This window comes from Branchiostoma lanceolatum, chromosome 1 (assembly GCF_035083965.1).
Source record: "Branchiostoma lanceolatum isolate klBraLanc5 chromosome 1, klBraLanc5.hap2, whole genome shotgun sequence".
In the NCBI taxonomy this organism is placed as follows: domain Eukaryota; kingdom Metazoa; phylum Chordata; class Leptocardii; order Amphioxiformes; family Branchiostomatidae; genus Branchiostoma; species Branchiostoma lanceolatum.
The window spans coordinates 40,036,401-40,053,052 of NC_089722.1; the positions used below are offsets into that span (position 1 = coordinate 40,036,401).

At 40.5% G+C, this 16,652-nt stretch overlaps 1 protein-coding gene across 1 annotated transcript; it reads right to left on the reverse strand.

Annotated features, from left to right (window-relative positions):
• Window positions 1-3,473: 3,473 nt before the first annotated feature.
• On the reverse strand, window positions 3,474-16,365 carry LOC136428266 (uncharacterized). Its single transcript, XM_066417651.1, has 8 exons — window positions 16,194-16,365; window positions 11,429-11,526; window positions 10,799-10,949; window positions 10,131-10,271; window positions 9,308-9,429; window positions 8,467-8,579; window positions 4,288-4,423; window positions 3,474-3,818 (listed from the first exon to the last, which is right to left on the reverse strand). The coding sequence occupies exons 1-8, from the start codon at window positions 16,252-16,254 to the stop codon at window positions 3,696-3,698; spliced, it is 945 nt and encodes a 314-aa protein (XP_066273748.1). The 5' UTR covers window positions 16,255-16,365; the 3' UTR covers window positions 3,474-3,695.
• Between the last annotated feature and the right edge of the window lie 287 nt (window positions 16,366-16,652).

Consider the following 16,652-nt stretch of genomic DNA (forward strand, 5'->3'; position numbering starts at 1 on the left):
ATAACTTATACACAGACAATAATCGCAATACGTGTTACAATTTGGCAGTAGAACGGAAGCGGACAACATACAATGATACTTAAACTTCGTTAAGCAACCTTTTTTTCTTACCCGGAGTGTACAATTTGTGATCTACTTCAAAGCAAAACCGATAGGTGATACAAAAGATCCCAACTTCTGGACACACATTCTATGTTGCACTGTCCGGACACTGACCCTTACAAACTACTTGGATCACCATTCATCTCGTCCAATGAGAGGACCGTTGAGTGAGAGTCATATGACCTAAATACATTTATGAATGGAGCATGGTCGATAATGTACTCGAGTGATCTAAAAAAAAAAGAAGGTAAAAAAAAATTAATGTATGTTTCAGTCCAATCTATGGATAAATTTTCTGGTACCCTGTCGGGAAAGATAAAACATGCCTACCATTGTTAGAATGATGCAACCCCACACGTTACCACGCACGTTTATCCTGGGAGGAACTTCATGTATTTATAGCGACACTCTCGTGTATGCCACATGAGTGACGCCTGGTGTGATCCTCTTGGTGACTCCAGCATGTCGGCGCCATGTTTACATGTTTGTGTTTTCGATGTATAATAGACCGGTCCACGTCACGTCCCCTGTTCTATTTCGAACACAGTGCCCTGTTCTATTTCGAAAACAGTGCTCGACAGACAAAAATGTCCGCCTCCGCTTGGCTGACTGACCTCGGTTGAGTTTTTATTGCTCTGAAGCCCTTTTAGAACAGGAGGTTCTATATGTTCGATATGGTGTTCGACAGGATCGGTCTATTATGTTCAGGGTCATTTGACATGTCACGCCCGTAGCACAATGTTTGCGTGTTCATGATTTGTTTTTCTGGTAACTTTCGACACCTGGTGGACCAGGTAGTAACGAACCGTTGTCATAATGATATCTGTTAAATGGAGTGGTCGGAATCACACAGCTGTGCGGTTGCTAAAACAAAGTTTCACAAATGTGTATCCTAGCGATCCGGTACATGATATGCTTGGACTGTTTGTGATGTTTTCGGCCACCAAGGTCGCGCTCTTTGTTTTACCGTCAATACAAAGGGACACTTCTCTGATATAAATCACACGGAAAATCTATGTTGGTCGAAATGATTCATCGCATAGATATTAGGGAATATTAGCAACACGGGGTTACTAAAGTGCACCACCGGGTATCATGTGGTGTGAGATGGTTGAAGGTTGTGACTTCGTGTAAAGATATGCTAATGATTTCAAACACAACAGGACACAGCGGTCGTATCTCACAACAAACTCATATTTCTCTCACCTGTCTACACTTAGTTAGCCTGTTTGCTATCTTTGAAGGTTTGACGGGTAATGCTTCTCACCGTTAGCCGTCGCTAAAAGTGATAACATTGGTAATTTCTTAAGGATTAAAAAGTCGTAACGTAATTTTCCGCATATGTACTTTATCTTAAGGTATAACATCCACTTAGGACCTCCATGTCGATTTATCGACGATCAATTTCTTCCCGCTCTCCATCTGCGATCTCTTATACTGAGACTTAGGCCAATGAGCGCTCATTGAGCAACTGAAAATCTCATCAGTGATTGAATCGTATTTTTAATTTTTCAAATATCCTTATACGAGCATTGGGCGGGTGCAATAAACCAGGTGCAATGAGCCCACTGGTAGATTCGAGTGCGCATGCACAGTGTCAAAGGTGAAGGCCCCTGGCTTGTTAACAGTTCCCGTCTCGACCATTGTCTAGATTTGCATAACAATGCCCAGACAGGTTTTGATTACGTCTCAGGGGCCTTCACCTTTGACGCTGCACATGCGTACTCGAATCTACTGGTGGGCTTATTGCACCGGGCTTGTCGACTTCGAGTGGGCTTATTGCTGTCGAACTTAAGTAGCGGACTACAATGTTAAACAAGAGTATGGAGACCTCATCTTCCCGATGAATAATTTACTATTTGTCCATAGTGAAATGTGATGGGAATAGAAATAGTCAATATGCATGACACAATAAACATCCGCTTTAGTAGTATAAAGAGTTTGCAAAAACGCCCCCTTGGTACATAATAATGAACTGCATGATCAGCTTTTTTCTCAAGTTTCACAGAGCTTATGCAATTTTCCGAAATACGCGGAGTCAATTTGACAAAAGAACATATTTCTTCATGATACATTAAGTTGTAATTTACTCCAAACGGAGACTCTACGGCAGGATCGATAGTTAGAGAGATTACAAGCATATAGATCTTGAAAGTACACACGCCAGCTTCTCAGGTTTTATTCTCAGGTTGCATTTCTTCTCTTGGATTGCATTTATCCGTGTAAACCTGGCATCAGTGATCACCCACTCCCTGACAACAGTAAGAAAACGTCATTGAGAAGGTGATTGTGATACCGACATTCTTTATTTCAAGGATGTTCCTTTCAAAACCTTCAGGCCTTTTGCCCGTGGTTCTAAAATCTTTCAGCCACCACGTATACAGGAAACTAGTTAAGACTAATTAAAACAGCTAAATCAGCGTATCTATATCATCATCATCATCATCATCATCATCATCATCATCATCATCATCATCATCATCATCATCATCATCATCATCATCATCATCATCATCATCATCACCGAGTATCGGTGTGTAACACTGATGCGGGACGTCATTGCCCTCCACATCTTCTTATCTGCAGCAAATAGACCGATACCGAAGCCACACCCCCTTAGCAACGCCCTAGCAACTCGAACACCTACGTCAAAATTAGCCACATGTCCGTCAATATGGCGGCCACGCCCGTTCATGGTCACGTGAGAAAATCATATCCTCTTATTGGCCGAATCGCTAATTTTAATTGACAGCCAGGATCGGTCTATTCCATAGCGACGGTACTTTCCTGCAGTACTACTCTCAATAACAATCTTTAGCTCATAAGCCATACCGGTATCCTGTGCAATACGGACACAACTATGTCTTGTCTACCCCAATGGTTATTTATTTAAAGACAAACTAATAAACTAGAAAATGTTTCTATTTCTTCAGAAACTAATTTTATGGTTTCTAGACGTAACGTTGATTCACTAAGTGTTTACTTATTTATTTTATTTACTGCAAATGATTCGCAGGTCACAATAGGTATACAGTGAAATGATAGCGTATGTTATGTTTCTTCCGATTATGATATATTTAAACGCTTCTAGTCGTATTCTATGTGATGATACCATTTTTTCACATTAACAGTTGCATATTATATCTTTATCTAAATGTCTTGATTGACAGTTGTTTTTTGATGCTAATGTTATGCGTAGAATGTTCAATATGTATGTTTTCATTTCTAAACCTCCTATATTGTTGGATTTTATACCAAGTTTGAAAGGAATCTTTAAGTTGCTAAAAGAAAACAATTTCATGGATTGCTGTTCGCATTTTACCATATTTCAATCTGCTCGTATGGACAAGGCAGAGTCTCTACCTCTCTATTACTTCTCTACCTCAATTCTTTAAGCTCCCCTTTTGCTCTAAGCCATGAATTGACCTGTATCTTAAGCAATTTCTCCCATTCAAATCAATTAGTTTAAATGATGCTTTTTCTGTTAGCCTGTGATGAAACTTCTGATTTGGTTGGGGTTTCTTGGAAAATCAAATTTGGCCCTTGAGTTGAGTGCTCTTTGAAATATGAGTTTAGTTTCAAGATCTACACGACTACAGCTGAACATTCCTGTAGAATTGGTAGGTAGACTTCCAATTGCCAGCTTGCTCATAGATACAGGCAAAGTACCGCTGTGTCTGAGCACACCCCACGCTCCATGTATCCTTCCACACCATCTGTAGAAGAGAGCAGAAAGAGATCCTCATGTGAAAAACGCTGTGCATTTACGTCGATGTTAGTTTTAACAGGAGCACGTATGTCCAAACTACATCATATTGGAGACAGCAAGTTGACTGAACTGCTTCTTGCAACGATGCATGGGCTGTGACTTGGATACAATGCAGCATGTATTGGTAGGTTTCTTCGTATCTCTATAGACCTCATGGTGCTAGCTAGTCATTGTACTTATTGTATCTGTAGGCATGTACAAACGTCGCAAGTGAAACCTAGCCTGAGTACCAGCCACCGTAGTGACCGCTGGCTCAATTCTTACCGTAGTTAGCAAGCGACAAGAATTGAGCCAGCGGTCACTACGGAGGCTGGTACTCAGGCTAAGTGAAACCAGAAATTTAATTATCAAGTGTGCAATCCTTTGGTAAACTTTGTTTCGCTGTAGCGTGAACAGTTTTATATATAAGCTCTAACCTGTGTAAAGTGGCCGGATGTCTCAATGTCGACTAGAGGACGGCGTGGGTTGTAAATGTCCTTCTCTTCGTACCAGGACTCAACGGCTGTTTGGCAGTCCACACGAGGAGACTTGTACATCAGGTTTTCTCCATGCCTAAAGAAGTATGGTTAGAAAATCATTAACTCTGCCATAAGCTTGTATTAGTGCAGCAGTTGTAGAGAGGTTTTGCAGTGTCTTTGTGCTGGTCTTGGACACTGGTATTTTTGGAGCAGATCTTAACATAGATGTACTATTGAAGTTTCATTTAGGATTTCTCAATGTAATGTTTTTGATTTGTAATATTTGTAATTTAAGTCAATTTAAGTCAATACTTAACTTGATGATAATGATGTTGGTGAAAATATGTTTGGATTCATATGTATAAAATCACAATGTATGTATACAATCTTAACAGAACTGTGATACGATTTAAGAGTCATTGCACGAGAAAACCAGGCAGAGGTGGGAAGATGGGGGTTGGCCAAATCGGCTCATACTTTGTATGTGTGATAGGTATGGGGAACTATGAACAGCCATATAATTAAAACCCTCCAGCTATTTTTCGTTATGGCGTTCTGGGACCCCCCTCGGAGACCCTCAAAAATCGAACAATTTAAGGTTAAAAATTACTGAAATTGTAATGGCCACCCTGATAGTAACAATAAAGATATGAACATAAATGTTATATTTCCATATAGCATGGTTTCCAGAGTTTTTGACCAAAAGTTCAAGATCAATCATCAAAGTTGAGAGGGTGCACTAGGGGGTTATCAGAACCAAGGAAAGCAGAATTTTCATGGCGCAAAATTTTTGTCATTTTTAAGGGGCTTTTTCTCCAATCACCAGCAATATTGATGAATGGTTTTACCTTTGCTAGAAAGAGGAACATCTACTGTGTGAAAAACAAGCGTCGTTTAATTGGGCCATGCATAACGGGAGCCGTGACTGTAGGGTCTTTCTGGGGATTTTTCGTGTTTTGGACTAATAATAAATCAGGTAATCACGTCTCTTTACGGTGTAAGCCATGGCTACTGTTGTGTCGCTGTGTGAAAACCACGGATAGATGCCAAGAAATACTAACGTTAATCAGAAATTTTGATTAGGGCTCTATATGGGGGTTATAAGGGCACTTAAAATGGAATTAAGCTGATTTTACACATTGATTGTTGTTTTCTGAGACGTCAATCACGACTTTGCAGTTAAGTTCCTCAGTCAATTATTGTGTGTCTTCACTATGAGGTACATAATGACAAAGGCTCTGCATGGGGGTTATCAGGACTCCGCATATGTTATTTGGTATACCATAAGGCACATTGCGGAACGCTTCTATTTGCCTATAGCAGTTCCTATTCTAAGATTAACCTCCTACATACATCCACATCCACTAGAGACCATTGTGCGCGCGCACACACTTGTGGACTGAGATAGACGCATTTTAGTTTAATCTTTATGTAGTTTTCTGACTTCTTGGTTGGTGAAAAAGCAAATACTTTCTGTATCTGTACATGTTAATATATTACCTACGGCTTTTTACTACAGCCCAACCTGTAGCTGTAATAGGTGCATGCAGGTTAGACTCTTCTCGAATCAGAGGCTTTTAGTTCCTAGGTTGTTGATGTGATACACGTAAGAAATTCTGAAGGCACTTCAAGCTGAGGTACTCGGATGCTCCGCAAGGCTAAGTCCTTCAATTATGATTCCGCTTCACTGTTAATGAATTGAGAATGTACATAACAAGTATGCATTAATATAGGAATAAATCTATGAAAAGAAATTTTAACTTATGCTATCAGCAATAGATAGTCAAATCAACACAAAACCAAAGCCCTTCTAAAGCTCTATTCATTAACGTAGTTTTCTGGTACGATCCCGAATGGTCAGAGTAAAAGTTCTATTGGTTAAGACTTACCATATGGTATTCAAATTTATGATCGTCTATCCATTATAATTCTAATCAAACTGTATAGACAATCGTAAAAACAGCTGTTTCTTCATCTGGATGTATCAGGTGTATAATGTCTAATACTCTCCAATACAGAGCCTTCAATCATTGCAGACTTTCATGTCCATTCACTCAAAAATTTTGCAGTTAAGTTGCCAACGGGTAAATAGGATAACAAGTTTGAATTATGGGCCAAATTATCTTCATTAAATTTCAATTATACTGGTGTGATCAGAATGATAAAAAATATGATATCAAGCAACGCATACTGTAAATAACAATAGCAACATAAAAAAATTGTCACAGTATCATTAGCCTAGCTACACACAGTATAACTGTGTATTGATGGTAACGCGGCGTTTAAATGTTCTGAGTTAAAGTATGCTTCATTGATTCCATAACTTTGCTCTTCAAACCTATAGGCTACTAAAATTATACTTCATTAGCTGAGAGACTGCGAGGCAGGTAAGCGTTTAGCCTCTGTTCGGACTCTCAGTGCAGAGGGAGACTTCCATCTGAACAATGCTGACAGGTAGAACAAACATTCCATGTTTTGACTTGAACCCTGGACAGATTTGTTTATTTCTGCCCGTTTAATCACCAACTCCATCCCTGCAAGATATTAACTGGGACATGGTCATGGAGTGCGTGTACAGTAATAAGCCATGCAGTATTGTTTGACAGCATTCCAAGCTTTAACCTTTGTAAGCCTGATTATAATGTCCAAAGTCTATAATCTCCTATCTAGCAAATGCTCACTCTTCTGCAAAAGCCACTGGTTGAGGGAGAAAGCCCTTCAAAAAATGACTAAAAGTAGAGGAAATTTAAGTCATGTTTTAAGGGTGCTGTTAAACAACTGACACTCGTCCTTAAAAGCCAATGTCTAAGCTGTTGTTGTGTGATGCTGAGCCCTGATGACCCCCATTGCAGAGCCCTTTTTCATTATGTACTACATAGTAAAAGTCCACAATGGTTTTAGTAATTGACATCTTAGAGAGCAGCAGAAAAAATATGTAAAACAGCTCCATCCCTTTTCAAGTGTCTTTATAACCCCCATATAGAGCCCTATATAGAAATATGTGCCTTCCCATATATGTGTCTACCTCAGTCCACAAGTGTGTGTGCGCGCTCAATGGTCTCTAGTGGATGTGGATGTATGTAGGAGGTTAATCTTAGAATAGGAACTGCTATAGGCGAATAGAAGCGTTCCGCAATGTGCCTTATGGTATACCAAATAACATATGCGGAGTCCTGATAACCCCCATGCAGAGCCTTTGTCATTATGTACCTCATGGTGAAGACACACAATAATTGACTGAGGAACTTAGTGATTGACGTCTCAGAAAACAACAATCAATGTGTAAAATCAGCTTAATTCCATTTTAAGTGCCCTTATAACCCCCATATAGAGCCCTAATCAAAATTTCTGATTAACGTTAGTATTTCTTGGCATCTATCTGTGGTTTTCACACAGCGACACAACAGTAGCCATGGCTTACACCGTAAAGAGACGTGATTACCTGATTTATTATTAGTCCAAAACACGAAAAATCCCCAGAAAGACCCTACAGTCACGGCTCCCGTTATGCATGGCCCAATTAAACGACGCTTGTTTTTCACACAGTAGATGTTCCTCTTTCTAGCAAAGGTAAAACCATTCATCAATATTGCTGGTGATTGGAGAAAAAGCCCCTTAAAAATGACAAAAATTTAGCGCCATGAAAATTCTGCTTTCCTTGGTTCTGATAACCCCCTAGTGCACCCTCTCAACTTTGATGCTTGATCTTGAACTTTTGGTCAATGAAACTCTGGAAACCATGCTATATGGAAATATAACATTTATGTTCATATCTTTATTGTTACTATCAGGGTGGCCATTGCAATTTCAGTAATTTTCAACCATAAATTGTTCGATTTTTGAGGGTCTCCAAGGGGGGTCCCAGAACGTCATAACGAAAAATAGCTGGAGGGTTTTAATTATATGGCTGTTCATAGTTCCCCATACCTATCACACATACAAAGTTTGAGTCGATTTGGCCGACCCCCATCTTCCCACCTCTGCCTGGTTTTGCCTGGTTTTCTCGTGCAATGACTCTTAAAAACCGTGTAATGTCCTGGCAACGACTCAGCCACGGTGGGACACTGTTTGTTTTGATCAAACAATTTATCAACTTTTACCATACTTATGATCTGTTTGAAAAATCATAAAACTCACACGACAAGTCTACCATTCACCCGCCACGTGCGGTACGCTGATTTCGTGTGCTTTAGTGGAGAGTTGGCGTCGTGCAAAGCCTTCACCACCCGGTCTGCGAAGTCTGCACACTTCTGCAAATAGAATTTTCAGTGTCAGGTAATGCCTAAGAGCTTGATCCTAACACCCATCAGTCAGGAGAGTTCAGAGCATCCTATGTGCTAACAACAAACCATGCCATACTTAAACTGTCGGTCACCATTGCTTTTATAGCTGGTTTCCATGGCTACTTTGTATCCTAAGCTCCTATTGGAACCTCCCCTTTTGAAATGGTACAAAATATACGAGGAGGGAGTTCATAGATCCCTGACCATTGAGAGTCTATGTTCTACAGACTAACTTGTTTTAACGTGCAAATTTTAGGCTAAAGTGTAAAGATTGCACTTGACCACATCCATTAACAGAAATATGCTAGATATGCGATGCATTACACGGTGTAGGTTAACGACATCCCTTTTATTTTTCAAATAATACCACCATCGTGGCATTGCACATGTAACATTCACTCTGACTATACGTACCGGGCTTTGGGCAACTAGATCAAGGGACACACCCTAGCGGTAAGCGGTACAAAGCTACTCTTCAACATTACTTACAGAAGGGTCACATTGACCCCACAAACTTTGAAGCACTTTGCTACGATCGCAGCACCTGGCGACAGCTGAGCCACAACAGCGCCACAACGTTTGAGGCTGAGCGAACAGCTGCTGCTGAGGGCCAGGAAAGCCCGACTACTACAGAACTGATCGAAAACCCCTTCAGACTCGCCATACTCTGTTCGAGTGTCTGTCAACACACGTACCGGGCACCAGGTCAGGTCTGCTGCCCCGTGAAGACGTCTTTTCTCGTTGTGGAGCCTCAGACATTCATCCTGCGGAAACGCTTCCTCTGGGATCGGCGTTGCTTCTGCGGTGCCGTTCAAAGCTGGGAACACGTCACAATCAGAATATCGTTTGTAATGAAAGCTCATCTGTGTTGGTAGTAATCATAATACAATGCTCAACTTTCTTCCAAGCTTACCTTAGTGTTGGAAGAAAGTTTAGCATTGTATTAAGAATATCATTTATCTAAACTAAAGCATCGCGACGAAGTAACTCGATCAAATGATGTTGACATTGACCGACTTGTTCTAGAGACTAAAAGGTTATGCAAATTAGACCGACATTTGCATTGAGGATTTAGAGGATTTATAGGATTTCCTCGTTGATTATGCAAATTAGGTTCTAATCTCGATAATTACCAACTGCTATTGTAACTTGGGGGTTGATTATAATACTGATATTTATAATAGAAATGTTTTGTTTGATTATTATATTATGGGAACGTTTCCACACTTTCAGTTAATGTCTAACATTGGGAAATTCATTTTCATCATGCTTTTTGGCCATACAATATCAAACAATTCCATCTCAACTTATATTTCTAACATCACAAAGAGACGACAAGACGCCGAACCTATGAATTAGTGTAGTTTTAGAACCATTGTTTCAGATTAGTATTAGAAATCCTGTATGTCATTATATGAACATACCGTGTATTTTGTACCTATATGCCTGTACTAAGCCCGTGATAGGGTATGAATATACAAGTATTATAATGGTGATGAATATACAAAATGTGCTCACCCATATTACAGATCCCGCACGCTTTCGGGCACTTACACGCCATGAAGTACTGCAGCCGGGGCATCTTCAGGAGACCGCGGGTCACAAAAAGGTCGCACGTCTGATCCGGGTACTTGTTGTTGCACTTGAAGTCTTCGGGGTCTTTTAAGATTAAAATGAAAAGCAAAATTTTAGATAGTTACATAAAACTGCATAACAGAACCTAGAGAGAGAGGGAGAGAGGAAAGAGCGAGAGAGAGATATTGAGCTAGAGAGAGAGATAGAGAGAGAGAGAGAAAGAGAGAGAGAGAGAGAGAGAGAGAGAGGGAGAAAGAGAGAGAGAGAAGATCTAGAGTTGATACTAAAATAAGAATCGTTACGTTATGGTTTTATACCTACTTGCAAGTAGCCTTCGGGCAAGAATTGCAATAAGCTTATTACTGTTATCAAAAACATCTTCATCAATCATGGCAAAATTGTGAATATTTCCTGCATTCTCCTTTCATGCTTTCTTCTTCGTATAAAAATCAAATCAAACGTGAGCTTTATAAAAAAAAAAGTTGACGAGTTAATCTAGGGTAAACGTACGTGTGCATGGAATTGGAATGCTATCTTTGAAGATGTCAAACTGAAGTTAAGATGCTATTCTAAAATCTCACACTATTGGGGTATCTAAGTTATATTCCTACCTGCAGTACACACGCCACATGTGGCTGCGCAGTTTCTACGCATCCAGTTTTTCAATCTGTCAACCTTCGAGTCGCAGTGGTCCTTCAGCTTGTAGTAGTTGCAGGCACAGTTGCTGAACACGTTCCTGCACCCTGCACTTCTCTTTACAACCTGCATAAAAGTAGAGGTGTGAATGTGTATTTCTTACATGTCTTCATGTGTGAGTGTGTGTGGTGTGTGTGTGTGTCTCTGTGTGAGTGTGTGTGTGGTGTGTGTGCGTGTGTGCGTGTGTGTGTGTGTGTATATATATTGACGTGTAAGTGTGTGTATTTGTTTGCGTGCGACAGTGTGTGTTTGTGTGTGTATGTGTGTGTGTGTGTGAGAGAGAGAGTGTGTGTCTATGAGTGTATTTGCGTGTTTGTGTGTGTGTGTGTGCGTCCGTGCATGTGTGTGTGTGTATGTGTGTGTATAAAGAAGTCTGTGCCTATTTTCCTAATGAAATTATAATAAAAAAATCATATAATACACCTATGGATTCTTGCATTAATATGGGTTAAGTAGCCTGGGATACTCATCAGACATATTGTAGATTGGTGAGTATCGAGATGATTTTAAGGAACTTTGTCATTGAATGATGTTTGTGAACTCACTTTCTTCACTACCAGGTCCTTAAGGAAGGCTTCCCTTTGCCTTTCATCGGTCGGGAGAGGAGGGGCATCCTTCAGGATATCCAAGTCAGTCAGAGACTCTGTAACATATTGCAGTTACCTACTTAGCACACACTGTCACTTTTCATTTACCTATAGGTGGCCTTCGCGGGAAGGAATTTTTCTCTCTAGAAGTTCATTAGAAGTCTAGACCAGCCTCCTGACAAGATGATTCATTCCTTGATGAATGTTAGACATTCAGGTGATAAGATAGTTTGAAAAATAGTTACTCAAGTAACGTCTTGTCTGAAACGTTTGACTGTTTCAAATTCTATCCAGTTGCTTGAGTAACTATTTTGCGTAAAATGACTCATTGTTAAAAAAAAAATAATCACGAAACTACTGCACGTACTATAAAATATGACCAATGAAAGCTTTGAAACATAGTCACTGTTTTTGGTTATTCTTCTAAATCATGCTTGAAACTACCTTAATTGATACTTAAATGGTACAGTGATATTCACTGCGTATGAATGTGACTTTGCAGTGTCGTCTTTAAATTTGTGCCCTTCCCACCCCCGCTTGAGTTGGTAGCCATTTTGTCGGCTTGGGTGGGAATTTTGGAAAAAGGACTTCGCGTATTTTACTTTCACATCGTTAACCAATACTGGAAATGTGGGAAAAATCGCAAAAATGTTGAAATGTTGATTCGAAAGGATGATTGAAAGTTTGAATATTTGCAGTTTTTGTGCCAAAGTTCTACAATACGTGTCTTTAGGATATGGGCATTGTGCGCCGTTCTTCCTCAGTATTCGCGTCTGTAAACAAAAAAACTTGATATTAGATAAGCGTCTGTAAATAAGAGCAATTTCTCTGAGCGTAAAATAACCATTAATCAAATTCTATTGTTACCGTGTCGGTCAAACCTGTCAAGATGGTAGATATATAGCATATCCTGGTCCTGTCAATATGAAAGTAGACTAAAAAGTTGGAAACATTGGCAGGATTCAAACATCGGGGCATAACTGCATGCCATTAAGTCCTATAACAATGTCCACCAAATTTCATTATCATTGCACGCGGTGACCTTTCTAACTAATGCTTCGATCCCAATTCCGCCGCTGCCTGTCGGTACCAATGGACTGCTGATACGCGGTGCTCTCACGATTAGCTCACGGCGTCTTCTTTTCTATGATCTGTTATGCTTAGGTCACAATTGCGCCGGTGCCCGTCGGGGATGTAGCCCCGGCCGGGCTCTGACGTTTGGGGGGCACCGGCTGTCTTGGTCACAATTAAAAGTTTCATTCACGCTGCCCTGTAGGGGTCCCGGGGTGCTCCGACAGGTACTCGGTGGCATTTTTGTAAAATTTTCATTGTCGGTCTCCGGCAGGTACCCGTCAGTTGCTCTGACGGTGTCTTGTAGTGACCCCTGTGGGGTCCGACAGGGTACCGCGTGCTTATCACATCCAGGTGGGGCAGTTGTAGGGTCCCTGCAGAATGCCCCGCGAACGACGGTCGGCCATCAGGCAGGCTCCTGGCGGGCACTCGTCATATCTCGGGGTTATATAAAACTGCACTCGATCCGGAGCTCAAAAAGAAACACGATATACGAAGTTCACGCTTTAGTTCTACTCACCTGATCTGTAACGTCACACACTTGACCCGGTCTTACGAAGTACACACATTTAGTCTGTCCACTTGATCCGTATCATAACATAACAATACCTTATTCTAAAATCTTTGGCGATAACACCAACATATTCCTTTTCCACAAAAACGTTGACCCTCTGATACAACTGGCTAACCAAGATATGTGTAAAGTACGTGGTTTGATGCAAACAAGTTACGGACAAATTCCAGAACTACCTTATTTTCTGTAGTAAAAATAAAAGTCCAAAATGTTCCTAATGTACAAGAGAAACAGACCAACATTTTGGGGGGTAATAGTAGATGAACATTTAAACTCGAAAGCCCAGTCTCTGCTATAAGTAAAAAAAATGCTAAAACAATTGGTGTTATTGTGAAAAGCAAATACATCATCCCTGAAAAGATTCTCACAACTATAGGCAACAGCCTTATATACTCATATTTGACCTAATGTAACATTGTTTTGGGATGCGCCTGCCACACAACTCTAGATCCGCATATAACTCTCCAAAAGAAATTCACAAGGATAGCAACTGCTTCTGACTTTCGCTCACACATGGCTCCTCTATTTCAAAAATACTAGACATCCACGATATCAATAAATTACGTTTAATTTCCATTCTAACAATTTCCCCAATATATTCTATATTTTCCCAAACCCTTCTTCACACTTGTTCACAACTATTATACCAGGCAAAGAAATCCATATTCCTCTCTTTCGTACATCATTAGCAGAGTTCTCGTCAAGTGCAAATATATCACAAACAGTCTTCAGACAAATATACAAACAATCACCCTTTTTTCTTACCTTTAAAGGTGCCCTGAAAACCTATCATAGCCGCCCTGTAGTAGAGTCACATGTCCAGTTATTATCTAACTTTTATTTAGACCATTATTTGATTATCATTGTCTATCGTTATCATATTCTATGTATTACTTTGCTATATTATTTATAAGTTATAATCAAGTTTGATAAGTATAGACGAGGAGGGCCAAGTATAAGCTATAAACGCTTTTTTCCTCCTCCTGAACCTGTTATTATCTATTGTTTATCGTATTATGTTTTATAAATTTTCTTGTTGTGCAAATGAATAAAAAACAAACAAACAAACAAACAGACAAATTATTACTTGTCCCGGTGGACTGCCGGCAACCGGAGGGGTACCACGCGGTGTTCTCACGTTGAGGTCACGGCGTCGTTGTGTCCGCGGGGCCCGGGTAGAATTTAAGTCAGAACTAAATTTTTCTCGGGTCCCCGCCGGGCCCAAAAATAGCCCGGTAGCCGCAGGGTGCCCCAAGGGGCCACGTAGGGGTCACGCCCGGAAGTGCCAAAAAGCGGCCCGGGAACTACCCGCCAGGGCCCCTTTTTCCAATTGTGACCTAAGCATTACTGGGTCCCGCGTTCAATGTAACGTTCAGTTTGAGTTAAATTGATTCGGGATTCCGGTCGGGCCCAAAGATATAGCCCGGCAGTCGCAGGGTGCCCGACGGGGCCACGTTGGGGTCACGTCAGAGCGCGCCAAAAACAGCGGAGAAACAGCGGAAGCGAAGCATAAGAGGGTTTCCATGAGAATTCCATGAAGATTTTGATTGTTGAGTTCTGGGTCAACTAGAGAGCTCTCTCTGGTCTGTTCTGCTTGAAGAAAAAAAAAAAGAATTTTTTCTTCAGACAAAATGCGCCGGAAGAAATAAAGTTAACCAAGAACGTCAACATGTTCTATTTATCTTAAAAAAAAAAAAAACTGTGATCAGAGCTGTTTGGTGGTTTTTCTGTGCTCCCACACCAATTGGAAGGAAAAATTTACATAAATAAGATCAGTAGCAATAAACCTTGTGTTACACTCGGAAAAATAGATTTCTTTCTTTAAGCAGAGAAGGAAGATTTCGAAAGTTTACCGATAAAACTTCGGTCGCAGCTCAAAAGTTCTCCCAATTGAAAACTGTCTGAACTGCAAATGTTTGAAGGTGCGTTTCGTCCAAGAAACTCATAACAAGGAACACAGAAGTCTGAATTACACCCGATTATTACGAATAAAGCCACGTTCTTTTTCTACCTTTTGGCATAGCTGTCTGGTATATAGGCTATTCCAATACCCCACAGTTAACGTAGCGCAGCTCAATGGAGAAAAAAAACACAGCTAATTTTCCTTTCAAAAAGCGCGGTCGAAGCCAAACGTTTTAACCAAAGGAAGAAAGATTAGTTCTTCACATAACTGCGTGGTGTGTTACTTTTTCAATGCCTGTTTACCGACGCGCGAGCATGATTTATACTGATGTCCGTGGTGAAGAATTGTGGCAGGGTCTCCCATTGTCGTTCACTCGGGTCTTTCTTCCTTTACTTCAGCCCATTAATGTGATGGACTTGATAAATTTCTCCCATAAGTAGCCAGAGTAGACTTAGACTTAAATCAAACAAGTAAAGATTGGTGAACAAGCATATATAAGCGTTCGTGCGAATTAGACAATGGGAACGAAATACGTAGTGTCGAAATCCGTCTGCGTGATACCCGAAGAGCACGAGATGTTGCAAGTTTTTGGATGTTTAGTCTCCTCTATCGCTGGAGAAATAAAATCTATGTCGAGACAGACATGACTTGGGATCATACTTAAGTGATTCACATCCCTAGTTGCTCTTGAGATCAGATTTTTGAATAATGCACAAAGTTGGTGGTATTGCATAATGCCTGAGATCTAAGAATAAAAGAATACTTAATCATATTCAACGAAAATTTGGCTCAATTGCAACATCAATTCAGCTTTCTGAAGGACCCCGTCATAGTCGTCATAGAAGTCATAAAGGAAGAAATATTGGGGCATTCTTGGAACAGTAATGATCAATTTTTTACAAGCTGTAGCTGGGTTGTGCCGTAGAATCTTTTAGTCGGCTAGATTAGTCGTTACCCAGAAAAAAAAAGCCTACCAAACATCGAACAGCTACTGCAAAATCTCTTAAAATCCATCCTTTAAAACCGCCCATCTACGTCAAAACGTAAGAAAATAAGGTGCATAAAAGAAGAAATGCTCAAATTTGACGAACATTCGGTTAGCCGGTTTTCTGGCTAGGAAAATTAACGGTCTGCTAGCTATGCATTGAGCCCCTCAAATACTTCTTAATCCTTACTTGCGATGGTAAGTAGAGGTAGAGCCATGACGAAGAGAGCGACGTGTCCAAGTACCCTCATCCTGCCGTCTTCAGCCACACAAACGTCTTCCGTACTTCAAGCTGGAGGAAACACACGGACAAGTGTCTCCCAGACAAGACTACGGACGTTCTGACGATTTCGTAATCTTTGTGTTGCTTATCAAGCGCAGAGATGTTATGTCAGGCATAGGAAAACAAATGCTGTGTTTCCGGCTTCCTGACCGATCCTAGCAAAAACCTGCCAACCCTAGCCTTTTTTGGCGACCGCCAGCAATATACAATGTACATAAAGTTTTCGATCTGACATCTTAGTGATGAAATGTACAAAACAGAATTCAACAAGCGTTGCATGTACATGTATATTTTCTTGCAGACTTCCTATAGTTCACACTCTGGTAACAAAGTAAGGATTTGAACAGTTGATGTTGCAATATAAAG